We start from the raw sequence: 20552 nt of genomic DNA, 5'->3' as shown, positions 1-20552 counted from the left end.
CGGGTCGCCTCGGGGGCACGAAGCGAACGGACCCGGTGTGCACCAGACTAGTTATTAGCTAGCTATAGATGTGTAGGCTAAAAGTTAGTTGAACGCCAAAGGCGCGTCGGCGGCTTGCATCATCATCATCGGCGACGCTTTGATGACTTTTTCGACTTCTTCCTGCGTCGCCTGCTCGACGAGGACGACGATGACGACGATGACGACGATGAAGAGCGAGACGACGAGTCGCTGTCGCTGTCGCTGTCGCTGTCGTACTTGGTTCGCTTCCTCCTCCTCTTCTTCGACTTCCTCGACCTCTTCCCCTTGTCCCCGTCTTTGCTTCGTTTCCTCTCGAGTCTGAGTCCGTCGCGTCCCCGCCCCGACGCGAGGCTCTCCAGCAGCTTGCGAGCCTTCTCCAGGTCCCCACCGGCGGCTTCGAGGGCGCCTCGCGCCTCCTTGGCCGAACACCTCGCGCCAAACTCGGCCGCGAGCGCGCTTTCGGGTTCGACCGGCTCCGCGGGGGGCAGCGCCGCGCGCATCGCCGCCCCGCACCCGTCGCCGTTCGGTCGCGAGATTCCCGGCCGGGCGTCCGCCTCGACCGGCGCGTTCGCGTCGGGGTCCACGTACACGTCCCAGTTGAACTCCTTAGCCGCCTTCTCCGCCTCGGCCAACCTGGCCTTCACCACCTCGTCCGCCTGCCTCTCCATGGTCTCGTACAGCTTCTGCTCCAGCTCGAGGTTCTCTCGCTTGGGGAAGCGATTGCGTCGCGCCCTCGATTCATCCTCGGGACCCGCGTCGGCGTCGGCGAAGAGGAACGCGCCTTTGCCGTAATTGTTGGCGTTGTAGGTTATGCGCTTGAGGAGGTCATCGGGCCGGCCGTTGGTGTCGAAGCCTTCGGCTCCTGAGGGCATCGACCTCGGATGCGTCGGCTCCCACCGCGCGGCGAGCAACGCCGACGTGTCCGAATCGAAGGCGCCCGAAAGTTGTGCGAACGAAAACGCGGGACCGGCGATTGTTAATAAGTCGACGCGTTTGCCCTTGGGCGCGCCCAAACCGGCTGCGCGCGACACCCCGCCGCGCACGCGAGTGCCCCCGCGCGAATTCGGTCGCGATGGAGGCGCGCGACCGATGGTTCCATGGCATTCACGCCCATTCCGTCCCGGTCCCGGGCGCGTCCCCCCTCAACAAATCGGGCAGCGCCCCGGGATCTTCCTCGGACTCCAGGATCCTCGCGCTGGCAACTCCCGATGACCTCGTCAAGCTTGACCTCTACGGCACTCTCGCGGAGAAGCACGTTGGGCTCACCAGGAGACAAGTGCGACTGATGTACCGGGACGTGCGCGAGCGAACCGAACGCGTCTTCGCGGGTCTCACCCCCGAGCAGCTCAGGGGAAAAATCGAGAGTTCGCTCAACCCGATGGACTGGGGCCTCGGACACATCGCGCACTTCTACGAATTCATGATCCTGCGGCTTCTCGCGCCCGGGTCCGAGCCCGTCCTCCCCGGTCACGACGTCCACGCGCTCTTCGACTCGTTCAGGGCCGCGCACGACGACAGGTGGAAACCGAAAGAGGTTTGCGGGAGCGACCCCACGCTCGGCGAGATTCGTCGATACATCGCCGACGTCACCGACCGATTGGTTAACCTGGTGGGTCCCGACGACGACACGCGGCTGGACCCGGTGTCCACCTATCTGCACGTCTACGGCGTCGTGCACGAGCACTGGCACGTCGAGGATTTCATCCAGACGCGCCACACGCTCGGTTACGCCCGGCCCAACCCGTTACCTTCCTCGCCCGATCCCGCGGTGGCAAACGTGTGGGGCGATACCTTCGCGCCGCCCACCTTTGCCAACATCGATTCGATCGGCGGCATCGCCCAGGGTGCCCACTCGGGGTTCGTGTCCATCCCCGCGGGGACGTATTCGCTCGGCGCCACCAAGGATGAGCCGTGGGTGTTCGACGCCGAACGTTGGGCGCACGAGATTGAAGTGCCGGCGTTTAGAATAGCAAAGGCGGCCACCACGAACGCGGAGTTCGCCGCGTTCATCGCCGCGGGCGGGTACCATAAACGGGAGCTGTGGTCGCACGAGGGGTGGAGGTGGCTGTCGAGGAACAGGTCGGAGCAGAAGAGCAGAGGGATGAGCGACGAGGACGCGGCGAAAGCCGGTCTCAACTCGGAGGCGCCGCGATACTGGGTCCGCAAAGGGTCCGGTGAAGGCGGCGGATTCAGCAAGGTGGCGGGGGGTTGGCACGAACACCTGTTCGACGCGGCGCCCGCGCCGGTGCGGCCCCACGCGCCCGTGCTCCACGTGAGCTGGTACGAAGCCGAGGCGTATTGCGCGTGGGTCGGCGGGCGGCTTCCCACCGAGGCTGAGTGGGAGGTTGCGGCGAGGACCGAGCCCGGGAACTACGGCGTCGTCAAGGGCCCGAGGCGCAGGGCGTACCCGTGGGGGGACTCGCCGGGCCCGGACCCGAGCCGCGCCAACCTGGACGGCTTCCGCGGCAACAGCGTCGACGTCGGTTCCCTACCAGACGGCGACAGCGCGTGGGGATGCCGGCAGATGCTGGGTAACGCGTGGGAGTGGACATCCAGCGCCTTCCTCCCTTACCCCGGCTTCCAGATGGACTTTCCGTACAGGGAGAACAGCGCGCCGTGGTTCGGGTACCGCAAGGTTTGCAAGGGCGGCTGCTGGGCCACGTCTGCACCGATAGCCAGAGCGGGATACAGGCACAGTTTCTGGCCGGAGATGAACGCCGTTTACACCGGGTTCCGCGTCGCCGTCGACGGCGCGCCGGGCGCCATCGGGAAGCTCTGACGACGCCGCGCGCTCCTCGTGGCGCCGACGCTGCCCGTGCGGGCGGGTTCGGGTCGCGCCGACGGCGGCAACGGGGTGACCATAGGGAGAATCGGCTCGGTAATCGAGCACGAGTGCGGGCTGGAGATGATCCTCGCCAGCCCCGACGACCTACCCCCCACGGCTGCGAATCCAGACGAGGTCGGAGACCTCGAGCAGTATCTCGACGCCGCGGACGTCGCCGTGGTCGGCGTGCTGCACGCGTTCAAGTGCGGCGACGTCCTCGATCAGCTCGCCGATATTAAACGGCGGCGCGGGGCGGATTTTGTTCCCACCGTGTTGGTGCTTGGCGGCACGGACGTCAACGTCGATGCCGGGGATAAGGCGGACGTGCTGACGCGAAGAGCGCACGCGGTGGATAAGGTCGTTTCTTTCTCCGCGTCTATGATCGCCGCGGCACCGCCCGGATCCCTGCCCTCCGACGGGAGGACGGCGGTGGTGCCGCAGGGCGTGTCGTTGCCGGAGGAAGCGAAGGGGGTTCCTTCAGTCGAGGAGGTTCCTTCGGGGGGTTTCGAGGAGGAGGGTTTCGAGGAGGAGGGCTTCGACGTGGCTGATGACGCGCCCTCGCCGCCGCCGCCGTTGCCGCTCCACGAGGCGTGCGGTGTGCCCACCTCGACGCCCGTCTTCCTCCTCCCCGCGGGGTTGAGGCCCGTCAAGGACGTGTTATGGGCGGTTGACGCGGTTGACGCCGTCGGCGCCGGGTCCGCGAACGCGTCTCCGCCGTTTGTTCTCGCCATCGTCGGTCCCTCTCTGGACGACAAGTACCGCGACGCGGTTGTCGAGCGGCTTGGACGGTCCAAAAACGTCGTGTTGATCCCCCCAGTCGACCGCGCGCACACCGTGGGGTACATGCGAGCGGCGACGGCTGTCGTCAACACGTCAAAATCCGAGGGTCAGAGCGGCGCCCTCCTCGAGGCGGCCGCGGCGGGCGTTCCCATAATCGCGCGGGACATTCCGGGGAACAGGGCGTTACTCGACCTTCTGCTCGACGCGACGGGTGAGACGCCGGACGGGGAGCGGGACGAGGAAGGTTTCGAATCGCATCCGTGCGGTTTGCTGTGTCCCACCCCCGAGTCGTTTGCCGCGGCGTTGGTGGGCTCGGCGGCGGTACGTCGGCGACGATCCACGGACCGCGCCGCGCTCGGCGCCGGGTGCTTGGCGCGGAACGAGCGTGATCGATGGAGGGGTATCATTCGGGAGCTGATCGGTGACACGCCCGAGGATGGATGCGGGTCGGACATGGCCGCCGCCGCGTGAGCGCGAGAGTTGATTTAATTATTTGGCGAAGGCTGGTTAGAGCGAGCGGCCGGGTTGCCGGACTTCCCGTCCCTGACTCGCCCCGGCATCGTCCCTCGGTACCTGGTGACGGGCGGCGCGCGAACGGCCCACGGGGTCAGCGCGACGTTCTGATGTGTACGCTCGAGGGATCGGTTCGGGTCGATGGGGACGAATCCGGCAACATGTAACTGTTGTAAGTGTTAACTGAGTCAAAGACGAAAGGACCGACGCAAAAACGACAAAAACGACAAACTGATCTACCGACGCGACGCGGAGTGAAACTTCGGGACCCTTCTTCAGATCTGCGATCGCGGGTTGAGAGCCATCACCATGGTCTCCTCTCGCGTCTCCGGGGCCCTTCGGGCTCTCATCTTCGCCGCGCTCATCGCGCTTGCCTCCGCGGCCAAGGGTGTCGTGCAGGCGGGCGACAGCAACTTCGATCGCCTCGTCCTGGGCAGCGGGAAGAATGCGTTCGTGAAGTTTCTCGCGCCTTGGTGAGGCCACTGCAAGTCGATGAAACCGGATTGGGACAAGCTGGGAGGACACTATGCCGACCACCCGTCCGTTCTCATCGTCGACGTGGACTGCACCGCGGACGGTCAGGGCACCTGCCAGCGCATGGGCGTGCAGGGCTACCCCACCATCAAGTACTTCATGAGTGGCGATAAAAAGGGTAAGGATTACCAGCAGGGCCGCGACTTCAACTCGCTCAAGAGCTTCGCCGAGTCCAAGCTCAACAAGCCCGTGTGCGACGCCGCCACGAAAAAGGGCTGCGCGAAGAACGAGATCGCCTTCATCGAGAAGCACGAGGGCAAGAGCGCGGATGCGCTCAAGGAGGTTGCCAAGGAGAAAGCCGACGAGCTCAAGGAGATCCGCAAGGCTCGGTCCGAAGCCGAGAGCGAGCTCAAGCAAAAGCAGCGCGAGTGGAAGAAGCGCGAGAACGCGCTCAACAGGGCCACGAACATCCTCAAGCAGATGCAGAAGACGGCCTCGGCGTAAGTTTTGAACCGCGTCAACGACGCGGCGACCAAAACAACCGAAGTCGCATTAGAAGGTTCCTCGCGACGACTCGTCTGAACCGACGCCCGGCGCACGCGCATAAGACTGACGTGAACCCCCGCCCGCAAAGTCGAGCAGCCACTCGACCGGGGCGGATGGCGATGAAGTCTCGACGCGCGTGCCTCCCGCGCGATCGGCACGGACGCGGCCGGTGAGCGAACGAGCTAGCTTAGAAACACCATCTGAAGGCACTCGAGCCGTGTCGGAGACTCAACAGTTCCTCTGTTCCTCTAAAAAGTTATCCATCTCGTGTTTCGTCAGAATTGGGCCATTTGGCGGAGGCCGCGGGGTGCCGAAAGTAAAAGATCGCCCGCCCGTTTGACAACGCTCATACCTCCGGGACGCGCGCGCGAGTGGATATCAATCCTGAACTCAATCGAGAGAGCTTCTTTAGCGCTCCTACAGAGACGCGAAAGCGACGCAGCGAGGTCGGACACCCGCGACCTTCGGCGCCACCATGGCCAAGGCTGCCAAGAAAGCCGAAATGAAAGCTGAAACCACCGATTTGCGCACGGTTTTCGCCGCGTGCGTACTCTTCCGCGTCGTCAACGCGCTCTGCGTGCGCACGTTCTTCAGCGCGGACGAGTACTGGCAGTCCGTTGAGGTTGCCCACAAGCTCGTCTTCGGCTACGGGCACCTGACCTGGGAGTGGACCCACGGTCTGCGGGGCTACCTCCATCCGCTCATTTTCGCAATCCCGTACAAGATCGCGCAGACGATTGGATTGGACAGCACGGCTGTGACGGTGTGGTCCCCGCGCATCGTGCAGGCGGTCATCGCCGCCGCGGGCGACGTCCACGTGTACAAACTCGCGCACAGGTGGTTCGCGGGCGCGAAGAGGAAGGCCAAGGATGAGAAGTCCGAGGGCGCCGCCTCGCCGGATGCCGCCGCGAGGTGGGCGCTGTTTTGCTCCCTCGCGTGCTGGTTCAACTTCTTCTGCGCGGTCAGGACATTCTCCAACTGCACCGAGGCGGCGCTCACCGTCGCGGCGCTCGCGTACTGGCCGTGGACCGGCGCCGCGTCCGAGAACGACGACGTCAAGAACGTCAACCGACCTCTCTCGCTCGCGCTCGCCGCCGCCTCGTGCGTCGTTCGTCCAGCCGCCGCGCTCTACTGGCTCCCGATGTTCGTGGAGGAGTCCGTCAAGTCGGTAAGCCGGGTACGTTTCATTCTCAAGGAGGCGCTTCCTATCGGCGCCGCAGCGCTGGCCATCTCCACCTGCGTCGACAGGGTGTTTTACGGCCGATGGGAGATTGTGCCGTGGAATTTTTTCAGGTTCAACGCCCTGGATGGCGGCGGCGCCCTCTACGGCTCGCACCCTTGGCACTGGAACCTCACCCAGGGATACCCCGCGATCGCCACCGTGTTTCTACCCCTCGCGGCGATAGCCTGCCGCGATAAGAAGCGATGGGCGCCCCTCGCCGTCGTCGGATGGACCGTTCTTGGGTACTCTGTCCCCGCGCACAAGGAGTTTCGGTTTTTGCTCCCGGCGCTGGCCCCGACGCTCGCCGCCGCCGGTGCGCAGCTCGCGTCCTTCTCCTGTCGCAAACGCGTCGCCGCGGTGGCGCTAATCCTTCTCACGCAGATCCCCGCGGCGCTGTACCTGTCCCTCCGGCACCAGAGCGGCACCGTCTCGGTGATGTCCGTGCTGACCGCAGCGGTGGACGCCGGCGAGACGCATTCGGCTGGAATCCTCTCGCTGACGCCCTGCCACCAGCACCCGTGGACCACCCACGTGCACAGACCGAACGTCGGCATGCGCTTTCTGAGGTGCGATCCTCCCGGGTTCGGAACCCCCAAGGGCGAGCTGGACGAGGCTGATAAATTCAAGGCTGACGCCGGCGCTTTTCTTCGATTCAATTTCGGCAAGGGCTGGGCCAAGCCGGACGGCTCCCTCGCGGATGCCGCGGCCTGGCGCGATATCCTCGGCGTCGACCAGGTCGGTTGGGACCGCGGGATCCCCAAGCCCGGCGACATCGAACCCAACCTGCACAGGAAGGACGCCGTCAAGGCCAGGAACGCCGCGTTGAAGGTGCCCAGTCACGTGGTCATGTTCGACGGCGCCTACGCCCTCGACGGCGTCGCCGAGTGGCTCCGAAGCTGGGGCTTCTCCAAGACGGCCGACCTGCGCCACGCGGACGTTCCCGTCGACCGCGAGATCCAGTCCCGCGTCTGGGTGTTCTCCAGGCCCGACACCGACCCCGATCACTTCGAGATTGCCGCCGTGGCGGAAGAGACGGGCATGACCTGGGAGCAGGCGGAGAAGGCGACGATGCGGCTCCGCGAAGCCACCAAGCGACGCGACCACGAGGAGAGAATGACGCACGAGGAACGGCTCGCCCTGCACGAACAGCAGGCGCGGGAGCGCAAGGAGAAGGAGGAGAAGCGCGCGGCCGAGTTGAAGAGGCGTTCCGAGGAGGCAGCCGCCGCCGCGGCGAGAGCCGCCGACCCGGATGCGATCATCGAGGATCGCAGGAGGAAGGAGGAGGAGGAGAGGCTTCGCGCCGAGGAGAACGAGCGACGGAAGCTGCTGGGCGAGGACGACAGGCCGGACGAGGAGCTCACGCCGCAGGAGAGGCTTGATCGCATGATCCGCCAGGCGGCTGCCAACATCGAGCGCGCGGAGGCTGCCGCCGCTAAGGAGGCTGAGGGCAAGAAGGACGAGCTCTGAGTGCGTTTTCTTCAAGTTCGACATTTCCCTCCGTACATTCTCGACGACGACGACGACGCTGTTTCGGCGCGTTCCGTCCCGTTCATCCCCGTTCGCTCTCGCGCCCCAACCTCACACCGCCACCTTCCTGCGCAGCGCGGCCGCCCGCTCCTCCGAGTTGGTGGAATCGCGCGGGCGGGTCAATCCGCGCCCCCGGGGCTTCGCCTTGCCCTTTGGGTTCTCGGCACCCCCGGGTGACTCCACCTCCTCCCCGTCCTCAGCCCTGGCCGCCGCCCCCGGCCCGCCGATCCCGTTACCTTCCGTCAGATCCATCTCCGTCACCTCCTCCCTGTGCGGGATGGCACCCTCCATTCGATCGTTCGCCTCGCACAGCCTCCTCCACCCCTCCATGTCGAGGTGCAGGACAAACGTGCTGCGATCCATGTGCTGCTCCTCGGGCTTCTTCATCTTCCTCACCTGCGGGCACTTCTCCACGTTCGGGCCGTCGAGACCCTCGGGCGGCGGCGTGAGTCCCGCCTCACCGTCCTTCACCAGAAACGAGAGCGTGAAGATGTTCTCGATGAACTGCGAGAAGCTCTTGGGGTTGGCCGAGAGCTGCTCCACGGTGAGCGTCTCGTTCTGGTGCTTCTTGTTTCGCAGAATCTTAACCATCCGCTTCATCGCCTGGTCCGTCTGCTGGTCCGCCTTCGTGTCGGCCACGCTGTCGGGTGCGACAGCGGGACCGACAGGATCACGTCTGATGCGCTGCGCGACCCTGCGCTCCTTGATCTGCGTGTCCATCGCTCCATTCCTGTTGAATATTGGGGCAAGGTGCGGTCAGCGGGTGAAATGTGCGAGGGGTGCTCAAATTCAGGGAGACGTGCGAAGATCTCGAGAAGTACGATCTTGAGGGGGACCTCACATGAACGCCATGGTGGGCGCGTCGTGGAAGTGCTTCCCCACGGATGATCCGAATAAGGTCCAGTTGAACGCTCCCTCGTCGCGCTCCGCCTGGGCATCCGGGTCGACGCCCACGACAAACTGCTTGCACAGGCGGGCCATGAACTGCGCCGGCGTGATCGCTCCCAGACCGCCCATCTTCTTGGCCATCTCCACGCCCAAGTCCGCGGCGGTGGCCATGACCTCGGCATCCAAGAGCTGCTCGCGGGGTTTGACGACTGCGGATCGGGGAGTTGCGGGGTCAGAAACGTCGTCCAGAGGCAGACAGTCTCGCGCGAAAGATTTGAAAGAAAAAGCGAGTGTTTCCCGTTCCACCAGATCGCGCGCTGGATGACGCACCATCCTCGTGGATGTCCTCGAGGATCTCGATGACTTCTCCAAGCTTACTCACGGGCCCGGTGAGGTCGATGATTTCATCCTTCGATTCTGCGGTTGGGGGGCGGAGGGGCGTGATGAGGTCAGTCGGCTGTCGTCCTCTCGTTTCAGAGATAGAGCTCAAGGGGGCGAAGATCCTAGTTCCGCGCAGGTTAAGGCGACGCACCGTGCAGGGTCTTGTGCAGGTTGCGCATCTTCCCGCGGAGTTTCCTCCTGAAAACCTTGGATTCCTTATCCTCGCCATCTGGCGTCACCCCATTCTCGCGCGGCATGATGCCCTGAGAGGCACGCACACGGACGCCAGGCGAACTGGACGAAAGGTTGGCACCCCCAAGAGTTCAAAAAACTTCGAACGTGAGAGACGCGTGAGAGCCGGTTTCAGCGTCACCGAGAAATTCCATCCATCCCTGAGTTCGCGACCCCGCGACCGTTCGCCGCCTGAAAATTGGACACAGCGGACCCGCTTTGCTGACAAGGATTTTGTGCTTTTTCGGGACCCCAGCTCGGGCACTTTGACCAGCGCAGAGGCGCATCGACCTTCCCAGGCCGACCCAACCCTCTCAGATCGCTCGCGCGTGTTCCAACCAGCCCTAAGATCCACCCCAGGTGCGTCCCGAGCGCGCCCCGAACCCTTCTCCCTCGGGTAATCCGAGGTCCCGGAAGAAAACCCCCTTCCAGAGGGTGACATTTATAGCCCCGCTCTGTCACGAGCCTCGGACGTCGATAACACGTGCCTCACGCCGCCCGTTCCCTTCTCTTCTCCGAACCCAGTCCTTCGCCACCATGCATCGCATCGCGAGCCTCGGGGACATGCAGGAGACCAACAAGAACGAGCGTCACGGCACGTCCCACCGCAACGCCCCGTGGGACCCGGACGACGAATACAAGGCGGCGCTCGTGGACTTTGGCCACCTCTTCGAGTGGATCGCGAAGCACACCGTGGTGCCGGTGGTTAATGCGACGTGGCAGAGCGCCGCGGGGATCTACCACCTCGTCAGGCGCGGGGACTACGAGGCCATCTGGGAGCCCACCTGGGAGATGTACGGCGGCACGCCGGAGGAGTAATTGGATAACAACCGAACAACTCCCGAGCAAGTTTGCGCAAATGTGCAGACTGGGAAGCGCCGAGCGCACGTGTACAAGACGGATTCGCAAGCTGATAGATTCGTTGGCCTTACATGAGGCCCCTTACTGTGTATAACATAGTGCTAGTCGCGACCGAGGTCGCGGCTGCGTTGTTTAACATCAAGAGCTCCTTGCCGCTGACACTCTCGAGCTAGATGATCCCAACGTGGCTGCTGAGGTGGGACCTGGACCTCGTCGTCCTCTCCGACGCGGTGCGTGACGCGGACTTGATGGCGTCGCGCATGGACGCCATGTCGCTGAGCCCGCTTCCCTCGCTCGCCCTCGAGTTCTCCTCTTCCCACCTCACCTCCTCCGCGGTGGCTGACACCTCGGAGGCTGTCGTCCTGTAGCGGTCCGCGCGAGCGTCAATCCCGGACGCGGCGGACGCGGCGCCGCCGAGCAGGTCGACGTGTCTCCTCCGGTACAGGTTGTTCCCCCGCTCGCCAACCGCGTTGTCCCCCGCGGTGTACACCTCGCGAAGGTCCCCGGGCGTTCGCGTGTACCCACGCTCCCCTCGCTCCATCCACAGCGCGAAATTACCCGACTCTTTGTTCTCCTTGTCCGCGTTGGCGGCGCGACCCGCCGCCGCCTTACGCCTCATCTCCTCGCCCCCGGGTAAGTTCACGGTGGGAGCGTTCCACAACGGCGTCGGGCCGCAGTGAATGGACGGGTTGGGCAGGTTACGCGCCGGCGCTTCGCCCGCCCACGTGGGACCCCCCCCAAGTGTCGTCTCTTCTTCGTCGAAAGCGACTTTGACGTCCCCGCCGTCTCTCCGAGCCGCGTACGCGCGCTGCTCCGCGGCTATCCTCGCCGCCCTCTCCTGCGGCGTCTCGTGCCTCGACGGCACCCCCACGTCCCGCCTCGCGACGCCCTTGAACCCCGCGCGTTCCTCCCACCTCCCCTCGTGGACGTCGCTCGCGTGTTCCAACTTTGGTGCCACCCGACCCTTACCCCACTCGGCGCGTTCCTCCCATCTACCCTCGTGCCGCTTGGCGTCCCGGCGGACGTGCCCGAGGGCGCCAACCTCCGGGCACGGGAACCCGTCGCTGTCGTGCTGAAAGTTAGCCCGTTCCTCCCACCGGCCCGCCGAGGTGGCGTCGATGTTCCGAGGGCCGATGGGCGCCTGACCTTGCGGACCGGCGATCGGGTCGTCGGCTCGCGTGGGAGCGTGCGCCCACCCCGCGCGCCTCTGCCACAGCCCCTCGTCCCACACGCCGTCCCTCCATCGACCCTCGTGGACGCCCCGGTCCATCCGAAGGTACGCGCCGCGTTCCCAGTTATCGCGGCCGATGTGTTGCGCGTAGTGTCCGTGATTGACGAATTTCTGCGAGTCGAGGTAAGGGGCGTCTCGCCACCTGGCGCGATCCTCCCATCGCCCCGCGTGCCTCGCGAACCCGTGATCCGCGTCCCTCACCTCGAACGGCACCCACACGTTGCGATCGCCGCCGTCGCCGTAGAACGCGCGGTCCTCGTGCCTGCCCGCGTGAACATCCGGGGCGACGCGCGCGGGATCCCGACGTTCCGCGCGGTTCTGCCATCGACCCGCGTTGGGGCCCGGCGGAGGGAAGGCGCGGGGGCCCTTCGCGGCGATGGAGGCGTCGAAGGCGTCCATGCGTCGCGCCATGTACTTCGCGGTTCGGCTGAAGTCGTCCTCGTCTCGACGCCTGGGCGGTCGGATCCCCGCGTCGTCGTCGTCGTCGTCGTCGTTTGCGTGTTCGTGTTCCGAGGGGGGACCGGGAGGCTCGTGTTCCGAGGGGCCTTCATCGCGGACGATGGAGTCCGACGCGGGCGGGGGCCAGATGCCGTCGGCGGGTTGCTTGGCGCCGTCGCCGTACGCGCGCCGATCCTGCCATCCGCCCTCGTGCAGACGGGCTTCCGGCGCGTTCGATAACGTGCTCTGCGCCTCCCTGCTCCCCGCCTGCTGCTCGAAACCCCGTCGCTGCCGATACGCGTTCGCCCGCTCGCCAAAGTCGTCGGGGCCGCGCGCGCGCTGGCGGTTGAACGCCGCCACCGCCTCCGCGGCGCTGATGGGAGGGCCTTTAGGGATGCGAGGGTCGGGCATCACCCCCGCGGGGCCATCCCGGCCCGCCTGCTGGAAGCGCCCCATCCCGCGCGTCCACCTGTGATTCACGGTCAACGGTCCGCCCGAGCGTTTCCACTTCGCTGGTACGGGTTTTAGAGCAGAGATTACTCCGTTTGAGATGCTCGTCGCGCGTCTCGCTAAGTTATCGCGTGTTGCTATTGTCTAGTCGCTGTCCGAAGAGTAGTCCGACGCGGAGACCTCCTCGAACTCGTCCGAGTCCGAGTGGAGGTCTATCTTCACGAACGGCACCTTGGGCATCACCGGCTTTGCCGGCTTGACGGGTGGTGCCGTCACCGCCGCGGGAACCACGCGAGCGGGCGGCTCGACCCGTACCGATCCCTTACCCCCATCATCCTTGGGCTTGGGCGCGCCCAGATGCAGCGGATCCCCCGGTTTCCATCCCGGCGGCGGCGCGGGTATCCCCGCGGGCCACGGCTGCCCGGGTTTCCACGCCGACAGCAGCTTGATGACGGTCTCGATCGGCGGCATCTCCCCTCTGCTCGCCGCCTTCCTCGCCTCCTCCGCAGCCTTCTCCCTAGCCCTCCGCGCCTCCTCCCTCTGCCTCGCCTGTGCCGCGTGTGCCGCGAGGTGCGACGCCGCGAAGTGCTCGTCCTGCGGCGCCGGCGGCATGATCCCGTGCAGCGGCGCACCGGGCTGATACCCCGCGGGCGCGAACGTCGTGTACGAGATCCTTCGCGCGTACTCCACCACGTCCGCCGCGCTCACCGGGCCGTCCGCGGGGAGCCGCACGTGGTCGAAGGAACGCGCGGCATCGATGCTGTCCTGAAGGGAGGTTACCGCGCGGCGGAGCTCCGCGCACCACGCCACCTCCTCGTCCGTCGCCATCCAACTGTGGTGGGCGATTTTTAGGGTAAAAATCACCTTGTGCTTGGTCTCGGGGCGAGTCACTGGAGAGGGCTCGGCACAACGGCGACGCAGGCGAGTGCGACGGCGAGGACGAGCTAACTTGTCTAGATTTGCACTGACACGACACGAGGGGCACGGCGACGGAGGGCATCCGACGCCGCTTCCGGACCGGCTCGGCCCTCACTTCTTCTTCTGCTTCTGCTTCTTCGAGACCGCCACGTCCTTGGGGTTGATGCCGAGGCTCTTCATGGCCTGCTTGCGCTGCGCCTCCGCCACCGCGCGCTTACCCTTGAGCGCTATCCAGTTGACGGTGATGAGGCCCACGAGAACGGTGGTTATGATCGCCGCCTTGGTCCACTCCTCCGCGTTGTTGCAGAAGCCCAGCGTCAGGTACGAGCCGATCTTCATTGCCACCTCCACCTTCGCCTCCCATGGCGTGAGGATGGGGAGCGGGTCCAGCGCGTTGCTCGTGCCCGACGCCTGGTGACCCGCGCCCGCCGTGTACGACACCAGCGACGGACCCGCGGAGAACTGCCCGGTCACCTTGGGCACCACCACGAACCTGTGCGTCTTCTTCGTCAGCGGAGGGATCGACGCGAACTTCGCAGACGTCGACGGCCCGAGCATCGCGAAGGACGACGAGTCCCACCCGGGGTCGTTGATCTCCACGCCCGTCGCGGCGGTCTCCCCGGCGTTGTACAGGGTGATCTCGATGGTCATGTTCCGCCCGATGATCAGCTGGGATTCGGCGACGGACTGTCGCGCGTGTGCGGGGGTGGGTTCCGGGGATGGGGAAAGGGCGCGTCAGTCAGTTTCCCGCGGGTGAACCATCGAGGACGACGATAGGATGGATGAGTTGGGGCGAGCCCAGAGGGGCGGTTAAGATCCGCCGGGCCGATGCGTGTTTGGGATCGGCCCGGGATTGGAGGATCGAAGTTTTCGGCTCACCTTGTGCACAATGAGATGCGCGGAGGTCGGGGCGTTGTCGGCGACGACACCCTGGAAGAGCGCGGCGGCGACGAACAGCGCCACCAAGGTGGCGCGGACCGCCGTTCGCGGGAACATCGCTTCGGGTCGATTGAGGTGACGCGGCGACGGGGTCGGGGGTGGCCGCCGTGCGAACTACGTCTCTGCGGGTCAGCGAGGAGGAAGAGATGGACCTTAACGCGCAAGATCCGGCTAATACCCTCGACGTTCGCGCGAACCGAAGCGCGTGCGTACACTGCGCGCTCGAAACCCTCGCCCGGTTTCTTGGACTCGGAGACTGGTTTGCTGGAAGCGCGAGATCCAAGTCTGGCCGTGTGCCCGTGTTCCTATTTTGGGCGTCACCATTCCAGGACGCGCCCGCCCACCATGGCCGTCAAGGACGAGCTCTCGCCGATAGTCGTTAACGCGTGGCTCCCTCACAAACCCTTACCGGGCGAGGACGAGGAGGCCATCGACAAGAAGCCCATCGACCAGATCCTCCGCGGCATCCCGTACAGGCTCGTCAACTCCGCGCCCAAGAAAAAAATCGTCGAGCTGAAGGCTGCGCTCGAGGCGGAGCGCGCGAAGATCAAGGAGGCTGGCGAGGGCGAGGAGCTCTCGGAGGAGCAGACCGCGACGAATGCAGCCGCGGAGGAGGCCATCGCGCCGATGGAGGAAGAACTCGCCGCCGCGGAGGCTGCCTACGAGGAGCTGACCGGCATCCTCTGCAAGGGGCAATTAAGCACCTTGCCCTGGATCGACTCGCTCATGCGGTACGTCGACCTCGGCGGGTCGTGCATCGTCCCCGGCGGTGCCGTCGCCGCGGACGACGCCTTCAGAAGCGTCAACGGTAACCTCACGGACGTCAACGGCATGCTCACGGAGAAGCAGCTCGCGGAATCCAAGGCGTGGGCAGAGTACATCACGCAGGCCAAGCTGGAAAAGCCCGGAGGGTACACCATCGTGTGCAAATACGCGCCCAACCCGTACCTGAGCGCGCAGGCCGCCATCGACGCCTTCCCTGCCTGGGTCGAGCGGCAGATCACCCTCGGGTTCGGGGTGGAGCTCGAGGAGGGCGCGGACCCGATTCTCCCGCACGTCATGCTCGCGTGGCCGGACCCTTCCGTCCCGGGCGTCGCCGAGGTGATCGCGAAAATGCTCGGACCGCTGACGGAGGACGCCGAGGAAGGTAAGGTGAAGGCCGTGTCCCTCGACCTCTCCGGCGACGTCTCGTGCGACCCGAGGCCGCTCAGGGAGTGCCTCGAGCGTGGGGGCACGAGCAAGCCGAGCGGCGTCGTGGTCCCGGGGATTCACGCGCTCGACAAAGTCGGCGCACAGCTGGTCGCCGACGCCACGCGTTCCGACGTTAAAGTAATCGCCGGCGATGCCCTGCTCGGCGGCCTGGTATCCGAGCGGTACCTGCGCGTCCCGGCGCCGACGCTGGCGGAGCTTAAGGGTACCGCCGCGTTCGCGGGCTTGGCGCGCGTGCTCGCGTCGCCCGGGGGTTGGGACGGGTTCCAGGCGACGCTGGAGGCGCTGGAGGCGACGGGGCGCGGGGTGGCGACGGCGCTCGTGCAGGCGTTCGCAGACGCCGGGATGAAGGTGGAGATCGAGACCGAGCTGGAGAAGGGACCGGCGTTCGAGATCGGCGAGCCGCTCGGGGAGGAGCACACAGCCGCGATCGTCGCGGCGATGTCCGCCTGAGGATGAGGGCGCCTGAGGGGATGAGAGGATGAGGGGCGGAGACGACGCCTTTGTTTCACCTTTGTTAAGAACCCTCGTCGCTATCCTATTCCACGTCGTGCGTCACCTCCAGGGCGCAGTACCCGTCCTCGTACCAGTCCGCCGCGTTCGTGTCGTTATCTCGCAGGTGCGTCTCGACCACCGCGAGCCCCTCTTTGCGCATGTTCTCGACGAGCGCGTCCAGCATGGCTCGGTTTCTCACCGCGCCGACGATTCGACATCTCCCGCTCGGCGACGCCACGCGCCTCTTGATCACCCCCGGGAGCGTCAGCGCGTGCACCTCCTCGTACAGCAGGTCCGATCCGAACACGAAGTCGAACGTCGAGTTGTGGTCCATCTCCTTCCATCCGTTTTCCCCCGACGCGAAGTCGGTTGGCTTTTTCGGGTCATCCGCGTCTCCTCCCGTCGCGTGTGGACGCTCGCACTCCTCGATCCAGTCCAGCCTTCGCACGAGGGTGAGCGCCGTCGTCGTCGTGCCCACCGCGTCGCGTGCGTCGAGCTCGCGGTTTCGATCGACGGCGAGCACGAGGGAGTCCAGCAGCGGGCGCTCAAAGTCCGTGAGCGTCACCGACGCCGCGCCCAACTTGGACGCGAGCAGCCCGCAGAGGCCGACGCCCGCGCCGATCTCCAGGCACCTCTTCCCCTCGCACCATCCCGGGTTGGCGGCGAGCTCGTCGCCGAGCATGATCGCCGCCCGCCACACCTTCGCGCCCACGCCGACGCCCAGGGCGATCTCCCTGACGACCACCTCGCGCCCACCCTCGAACGAGAATGAGCGCTCGCGCGCGCCCCCGTCCTGCGCCGCCGCGCGACACGCGGCGGCGCACGACTCGAACGCCTCGCGCATCGCCACGAGACGCTCATCATCGTCACCCTCGGGAATGTCGCGCGCGGCGGCTTCGCACACGTCCGCGGCGTCCCCCTCCCTCGCCTCGTCGGCGTACGTTCGGTCGGCGGCCACCTTCTCGGCGAGCTGCCGTGCGGCTCGGGTCCTGCGCCCGGGTGGAATCTTGGCGTTCCTGACGGTGTCGAGCCAGTCACCGACGTGCTCACCGGCGACGAGGGCGGCGTACCAGTCGCCCTCGTCGGCCACAGCGTCGTTCTCATCTCCCATCCTCGTCGCGTGTGTGTGCCCGTCGTGGTTTCCGGGATGTCACATGAAGGCAAAGTCAGCAACTGTCACAGCATAGACAGCACAGTCGCGACTCGAAAAATCACCTGATTTTACTCGAAATGGCCAAATACGAAATACGAGGGAATAACGACCTTGATTGATAACTGTTTGCCCTGTGGGGGGATCCCGAAACCGTGGAAAAGCGCGGGAACTGACCCGCTCCTCCAACGGAGGAAGGTGAAAACGCGGCCGTGGAAGCGGACAACTCGGACGCGCCGATTTTGAAGATTCACTTTCAGTTGGGAACCTACCTTGGTTCAGACCTTGGGTCGGCCGCGGAGCGTGCGGCAGAAGCACCGCCCGCGAACGCTCCCTTACGGTGAAGGGAACCGTTCCTGCCTCGCGTGAACCAGGCGCGCACAGGTGCGCGCAACTTAAACTCGCGTGTTCAACAGCGCGTGAGAAAAAATCGAACCTCAGGGCACGTTGTCAGCGTTTGTCACGTTCGACAACAAACTCGGCGGTCGTCGCGCGATCCGTTCCTCATCTCGTCTCCGTCGCACACTACTGACCCCGATCCCTCCTCTGCTCCCCAGAGAAGCAACCACAGGTCGATCGAGACCGCGGTCGTCGGGTTGGCCGTGAAGCTCAAGGGCGGGATTGCTGACTTCGCTTAGCAACGAGCCAAAATGGTGAGCCGGTTTTTCGCCCCGCCCGCCCCCCTCCCGACCCCAGCGACTCCGACCTTGATCGGACGACTTACCAACGACCTTCCATTTATTCTCCACCGCAGTCTTCGCTTCACAGCGGCCACGACGCCGAGATTCGCCCGACGCTCTCGTCGCCCTCGGTGAATGAGGATATGCCCCTCACCAAGAACCAAGCCATCGCGGTGCACACCGGCACGCTGATCCCCATCGTCGGCTTCCTCCTGCTCTACTCCACCATGGGTTACGGCATCGACGTCTACGCGGAGCTCAGTGAGCCGGGTAACTACGCCATCGCGTGGTACCTGGGCGTCGTATCGCTCGCGTGGCTCGCGGTGATGTTCCTGGTGGACGCCTTTGACCATAGCTTGTCGTCGCCGTCGGCGCGGCGCAACGTCACGATACTGACCTCCATACCGTGCATCACGCTCTTCGTGGCGTCGCTGCTGTCGGTTGAGTACTACGTGAGTGCGCCCATCGTGCTCTTCGTCATCTTCAAGCTCTTGGTGGGCAAGGTGATCCGCGACCAGGTGTGCCCCCACGTGGGCCTCAAGCAGTACATGCTGCACACCGGCTATGGCAACATCGCGTTTACGTTCGTCACCCTCCTCGCGTGGGTTATCTGGATGTACGTATGGGATAAACAGTGGGATGACACAGAGATGTTCGCGGCGCACCACGTTGAGTTACGGTGCAACAGGTACGTGCACTCGCTGGAGTGGGGTCGATGCAAGGCGGCGTACCTCCTCTGGGCGATGCCACTTCTCATCGGGATTCTGTGCTTCTTCTATGGGATTGCTTCGCTGTACCTGAGCAGGGAGCAGGGCGCGGTGAAGATGATCATGGTTCAGTTCCTGATCCTTGGCATGGGCCTGTGGGTCTCGATCAGCATATCCGGAGCGGAGATGGGTTTGGCGGATGACATCCTGCAGTTTGGTGTGCTCTTCTGTACCCTCCTGATGGTTGTCAGCGTGAACATCATCGGCTTCGACAACCTTCGGGAACGGATCTCGGGTATGAAAATCGCGAGCAAATTGCAAGGATACGCGCACAGCAACCCCGCCAAGGGCCTGATAATCGTGCTGTGCATGCCCATCATGCCGTTCATCCTCGTGCTCAGCATGGGCATCAGGGTCACGCGCAAGATGGGGCTCTCCTTTGCGCCGCACCGCCGAGATGAGGATAAGGAGATGAAGTGGCTCACGAGATACACTTGGAGGACCTTCATGTGGCTGTGGGGCACTGACACCACCAGCGTCCTAACTTGGGCGTGCTACATCGCCATCTTCTATTTCGTGTGCGACGTGGGCGTCGGCAAGGGCGCGGTGCTCTTCCTCGGATACATGATCTCTATCATGAAGGATCTCAACCCCGGGGTGGTGATCGTCTGCTTCTTCATCCTCGGCGTGACCATGTTCCTCATGCCCCCGGTCCCGGGTCCGCCCGTGTACCTCACCGGCGGCGTCCTCGTCGTCGGCGCGATGGAGGATTCCATGGGCTTCTGGGGAGCCACCGTCATCTGCATCTTCGTGTGCTGGTTCACGAAGCTGTTCTCCTGCGCGATGCAGCAGAAACTCTTCGGCGAGAACCTCGGTGGGTACGTGGGCGTTCGGTACGCGGTGGGCATCAACTCGATACAGATGCGCGCCATCAGGTACTGCCTCATGCAGCCCGGCCTGTCCATACCCAAAATCGCCATCCTCTGCGGCGGACCCGACTGGCCGACGTCGGTGCTCTGCGGCATCCTCGGGGTGCCACTGAAGGAGGCGATGATCGGCACCTCGCCCGTGCTCGTGCTTTACCTCGCGTACACCGTCATGGCCGGCGCGTTCACGCTGAAACTCAGCAGCGACTGTGCGTCGTCTGCTCCGGCTCCCGGCGTCCTCGAACCGCCGTCGCCGCCGCCGCCGCCGTCGCCGCCGCCGGGCACGGCCTACGTGAGCTCCGGCGAGACCAACTACTGGGAGATGGCCAGCGCGGTGGCCCTCGGCGTCGCGATGATCTCCATGTCCTGCACCTCCTTCGCGGCGGTGTACTACATGGAGGACACCGTCGAGAATAAGCGAAAAGAGTGCGAGGCGTTTCCCGTGGACGAGGAGGTGGAGGCGCGCGAGAAGAAGGTTCAGGCGAAGAAGCACGCGTACAAGGCCGTGACGTCCTGGAACGCGTTGCCGAAGCTCGACAAGTGCCTCCTCGGCGCGTCGCTCTTCCTCATGACCCTCGCGTGCCACATCGCGGGCAACTTTGGCAGCCTCTGCTTTGCCACGTTTTCCGTGACGTGCTCCGTGGCGCTCGCCGACGTGGTGCTGCCCCTCGGGTGGGTCGCCATCGGGCTGTTCACCGCGGGATGCCTGACGTTCTACTTCTACGGCAAGGGCGCGTCGAGGCGGGCGCGGAAGGTGCTGGAGGCTGAGTCCAACGCGGACATGGTGACCGCGGACGCGGTGACCGAGATTGGCGGCGCGATCGAGTCGGGCGGGAGGCGCGGTCGAGGCGCGGTGAACGCGGTGGAGCCCGCGGGCACGACCGCGCAGGACCCGGCGAGGCTTCCTGGTGCCGTGACGGAGCAGGTGACTCGGGCGGCGAACTGGTCGGACGACGAGACTCCTCCCGGGAGCGTGAGCAGTTACGGAGAGGAGGAGGACGTGGAGGAGGGCAAGCCGTGGGACCGCATGTGAATTTTTAGTGGACGTTAACGGTAGTTAACGATTATTGATCAACGACGTATCAGTTTGAATTCGGTTGCATCACGTGCCCATTTACTGATTAGCTCATTTGCCCATACC

General features: G+C 65.0%; 12 protein-coding genes across 12 annotated transcripts; 6 read left to right on the top strand and 6 right to left on the bottom strand.

Moving 5' to 3' along the window:
• Positions 1–58: 58 nt before the first annotated feature.
• MICPUN_56982 (predicted protein) lies at positions 59–893 on the bottom strand (the record flags this gene model as incomplete). Its single annotated transcript, XM_002500489.1, has 2 exons — positions 59–77; positions 148–893. The coding sequence occupies 2 exons, from the start codon at positions 891–893 to the stop codon at positions 59–61; spliced, it is 765 nt and encodes a 254-aa protein (XP_002500535.1).
• Positions 894–1093: 200 nt separating this feature from the next.
• Positions 1094–2800, top strand: MICPUN_56981 (predicted protein; the record flags this gene model as incomplete). The annotated part of the gene is made up of 1 exon (XM_002500918.1): positions 1094–2800. The coding sequence occupies one exon, from the start codon at positions 1094–1096 to the stop codon at positions 2798–2800; it is 1707 nt and encodes a 568-aa protein (XP_002500964.1).
• Positions 2801–2926: 126 nt separating this feature from the next.
• Positions 2927–4096, top strand: MICPUN_56980 (glycosyltransferase family 4 protein; the record flags this gene model as incomplete). The annotated part of the gene is made up of 1 exon (XM_002500917.1): positions 2927–4096. The coding sequence occupies one exon, from the start codon at positions 2927–2929 to the stop codon at positions 4094–4096; it is 1170 nt and encodes a 389-aa protein (XP_002500963.1).
• A 330-nt stretch (positions 4097–4426) lies between these two features.
• Positions 4427–5382, top strand: PDI (protein disulfide isomerase). Its single transcript, XM_002500916.1, has 2 exons — positions 4427–4591; positions 4628–5382. Exons 1-2 carry the CDS (start codon positions 4448–4450, stop codon positions 5114–5116), a joined length of 633 nt encoding a protein of 210 aa, XP_002500962.1. The 5' UTR covers positions 4427–4447; the 3' UTR covers positions 5117–5382.
• Positions 5383–5660: 278 nt separating this feature from the next.
• Positions 5661–7000, top strand: MICPUN_79984 (glycosyltransferase family 22 protein; the record flags this gene model as incomplete). Its single annotated transcript, XM_002500915.1, has 1 exon — positions 5661–7000. A coding segment is annotated over one exon (1340 nt), but the record flags the coding sequence as incomplete, so codon positions are not given.
• Positions 7001–7958: 958 nt separating this feature from the next.
• On the bottom strand, positions 7959–9459 carry MICPUN_56977 (predicted protein; the record flags this gene model as incomplete). The annotated part of the gene is made up of 4 exons (XM_002500488.1): positions 9328–9459; positions 9126–9212; positions 8749–9004; positions 7959–8637 (listed from the first exon to the last, which is right to left on the bottom strand). The coding sequence occupies exons 1-4, from the start codon at positions 9431–9433 to the stop codon at positions 7959–7961; spliced, it is 1128 nt and encodes a 375-aa protein (XP_002500534.1). The 5' UTR covers positions 9434–9459.
• Positions 9460–9697: 238 nt separating this feature from the next.
• MICPUN_107918 (predicted protein) lies at positions 9698–10986 on the bottom strand. The gene has a single exon (XM_002500487.1). The coding sequence runs from the start codon at positions 10885–10887 to the stop codon at positions 10438–10440; it is 450 nt and encodes a 149-aa protein (XP_002500533.1). The 5' UTR covers positions 10888–10986; the 3' UTR covers positions 9698–10437.
• Positions 10987–12531: 1545 nt separating this feature from the next.
• MICPUN_56974 (hypothetical protein) lies at positions 12532–13215 on the bottom strand (the record flags this gene model as incomplete). Its single annotated transcript, XM_002500486.1, has 1 exon — positions 12532–13215. The coding sequence occupies one exon, from the start codon at positions 13213–13215 to the stop codon at positions 12532–12534; it is 684 nt and encodes a 227-aa protein (XP_002500532.1).
• A 193-nt stretch (positions 13216–13408) lies between these two features.
• On the bottom strand, positions 13409–14301 carry SSRbeta (translocon-associated complex trap beta subunit; the record flags this gene model as incomplete). The annotated part of the gene is made up of 2 exons (XM_002500485.1): positions 13409–13974; positions 14185–14301. 2 exons carry the CDS (start codon positions 14299–14301, stop codon positions 13417–13419), a joined length of 675 nt encoding a protein of 224 aa, XP_002500531.1. The 3' UTR covers positions 13409–13416.
• Positions 14302–14589: 288 nt separating this feature from the next.
• MICPUN_56972 (predicted protein) lies at positions 14590–15906 on the top strand (the record flags this gene model as incomplete). The annotated part of the gene is made up of 1 exon (XM_002500914.1): positions 14590–15906. One exon carries the CDS (start codon positions 14590–14592, stop codon positions 15904–15906), a length of 1317 nt encoding a protein of 438 aa, XP_002500960.1.
• An 85-nt stretch (positions 15907–15991) lies between these two features.
• MICPUN_99481 (predicted protein) lies at positions 15992–17059 on the bottom strand (the record flags this gene model as incomplete). The annotated part of the gene is made up of 1 exon (XM_002500484.1): positions 15992–17059. One exon carries the CDS (start codon positions 17057–17059, stop codon positions 15992–15994), a length of 1068 nt encoding a protein of 355 aa, XP_002500530.1.
• A 2445-nt stretch (positions 17060–19504) lies between these two features.
• MICPUN_107917 (predicted protein) lies at positions 19505–20501 on the top strand. The gene has a single exon (XM_002500913.1). It carries the CDS (start codon positions 19536–19538, stop codon positions 20442–20444), a length of 909 nt encoding a protein of 302 aa, XP_002500959.1. The 5' UTR covers positions 19505–19535; the 3' UTR covers positions 20445–20501.
• Positions 20502–20552: the final 51 nt, after the last annotated feature.

The sequence above is a fragment of the Micromonas commoda genome, chromosome 3 (assembly GCF_000090985.2).
Source record: "Micromonas commoda chromosome 3, complete sequence".
Classification (NCBI taxonomy): Eukaryota; Viridiplantae; Chlorophyta; class Mamiellophyceae; order Mamiellales; family Mamiellaceae; genus Micromonas; species Micromonas commoda.
Note: the sequence above shows the minus strand (reverse complement) of the source record. Positions and strands in the feature narration are given on the sequence as shown.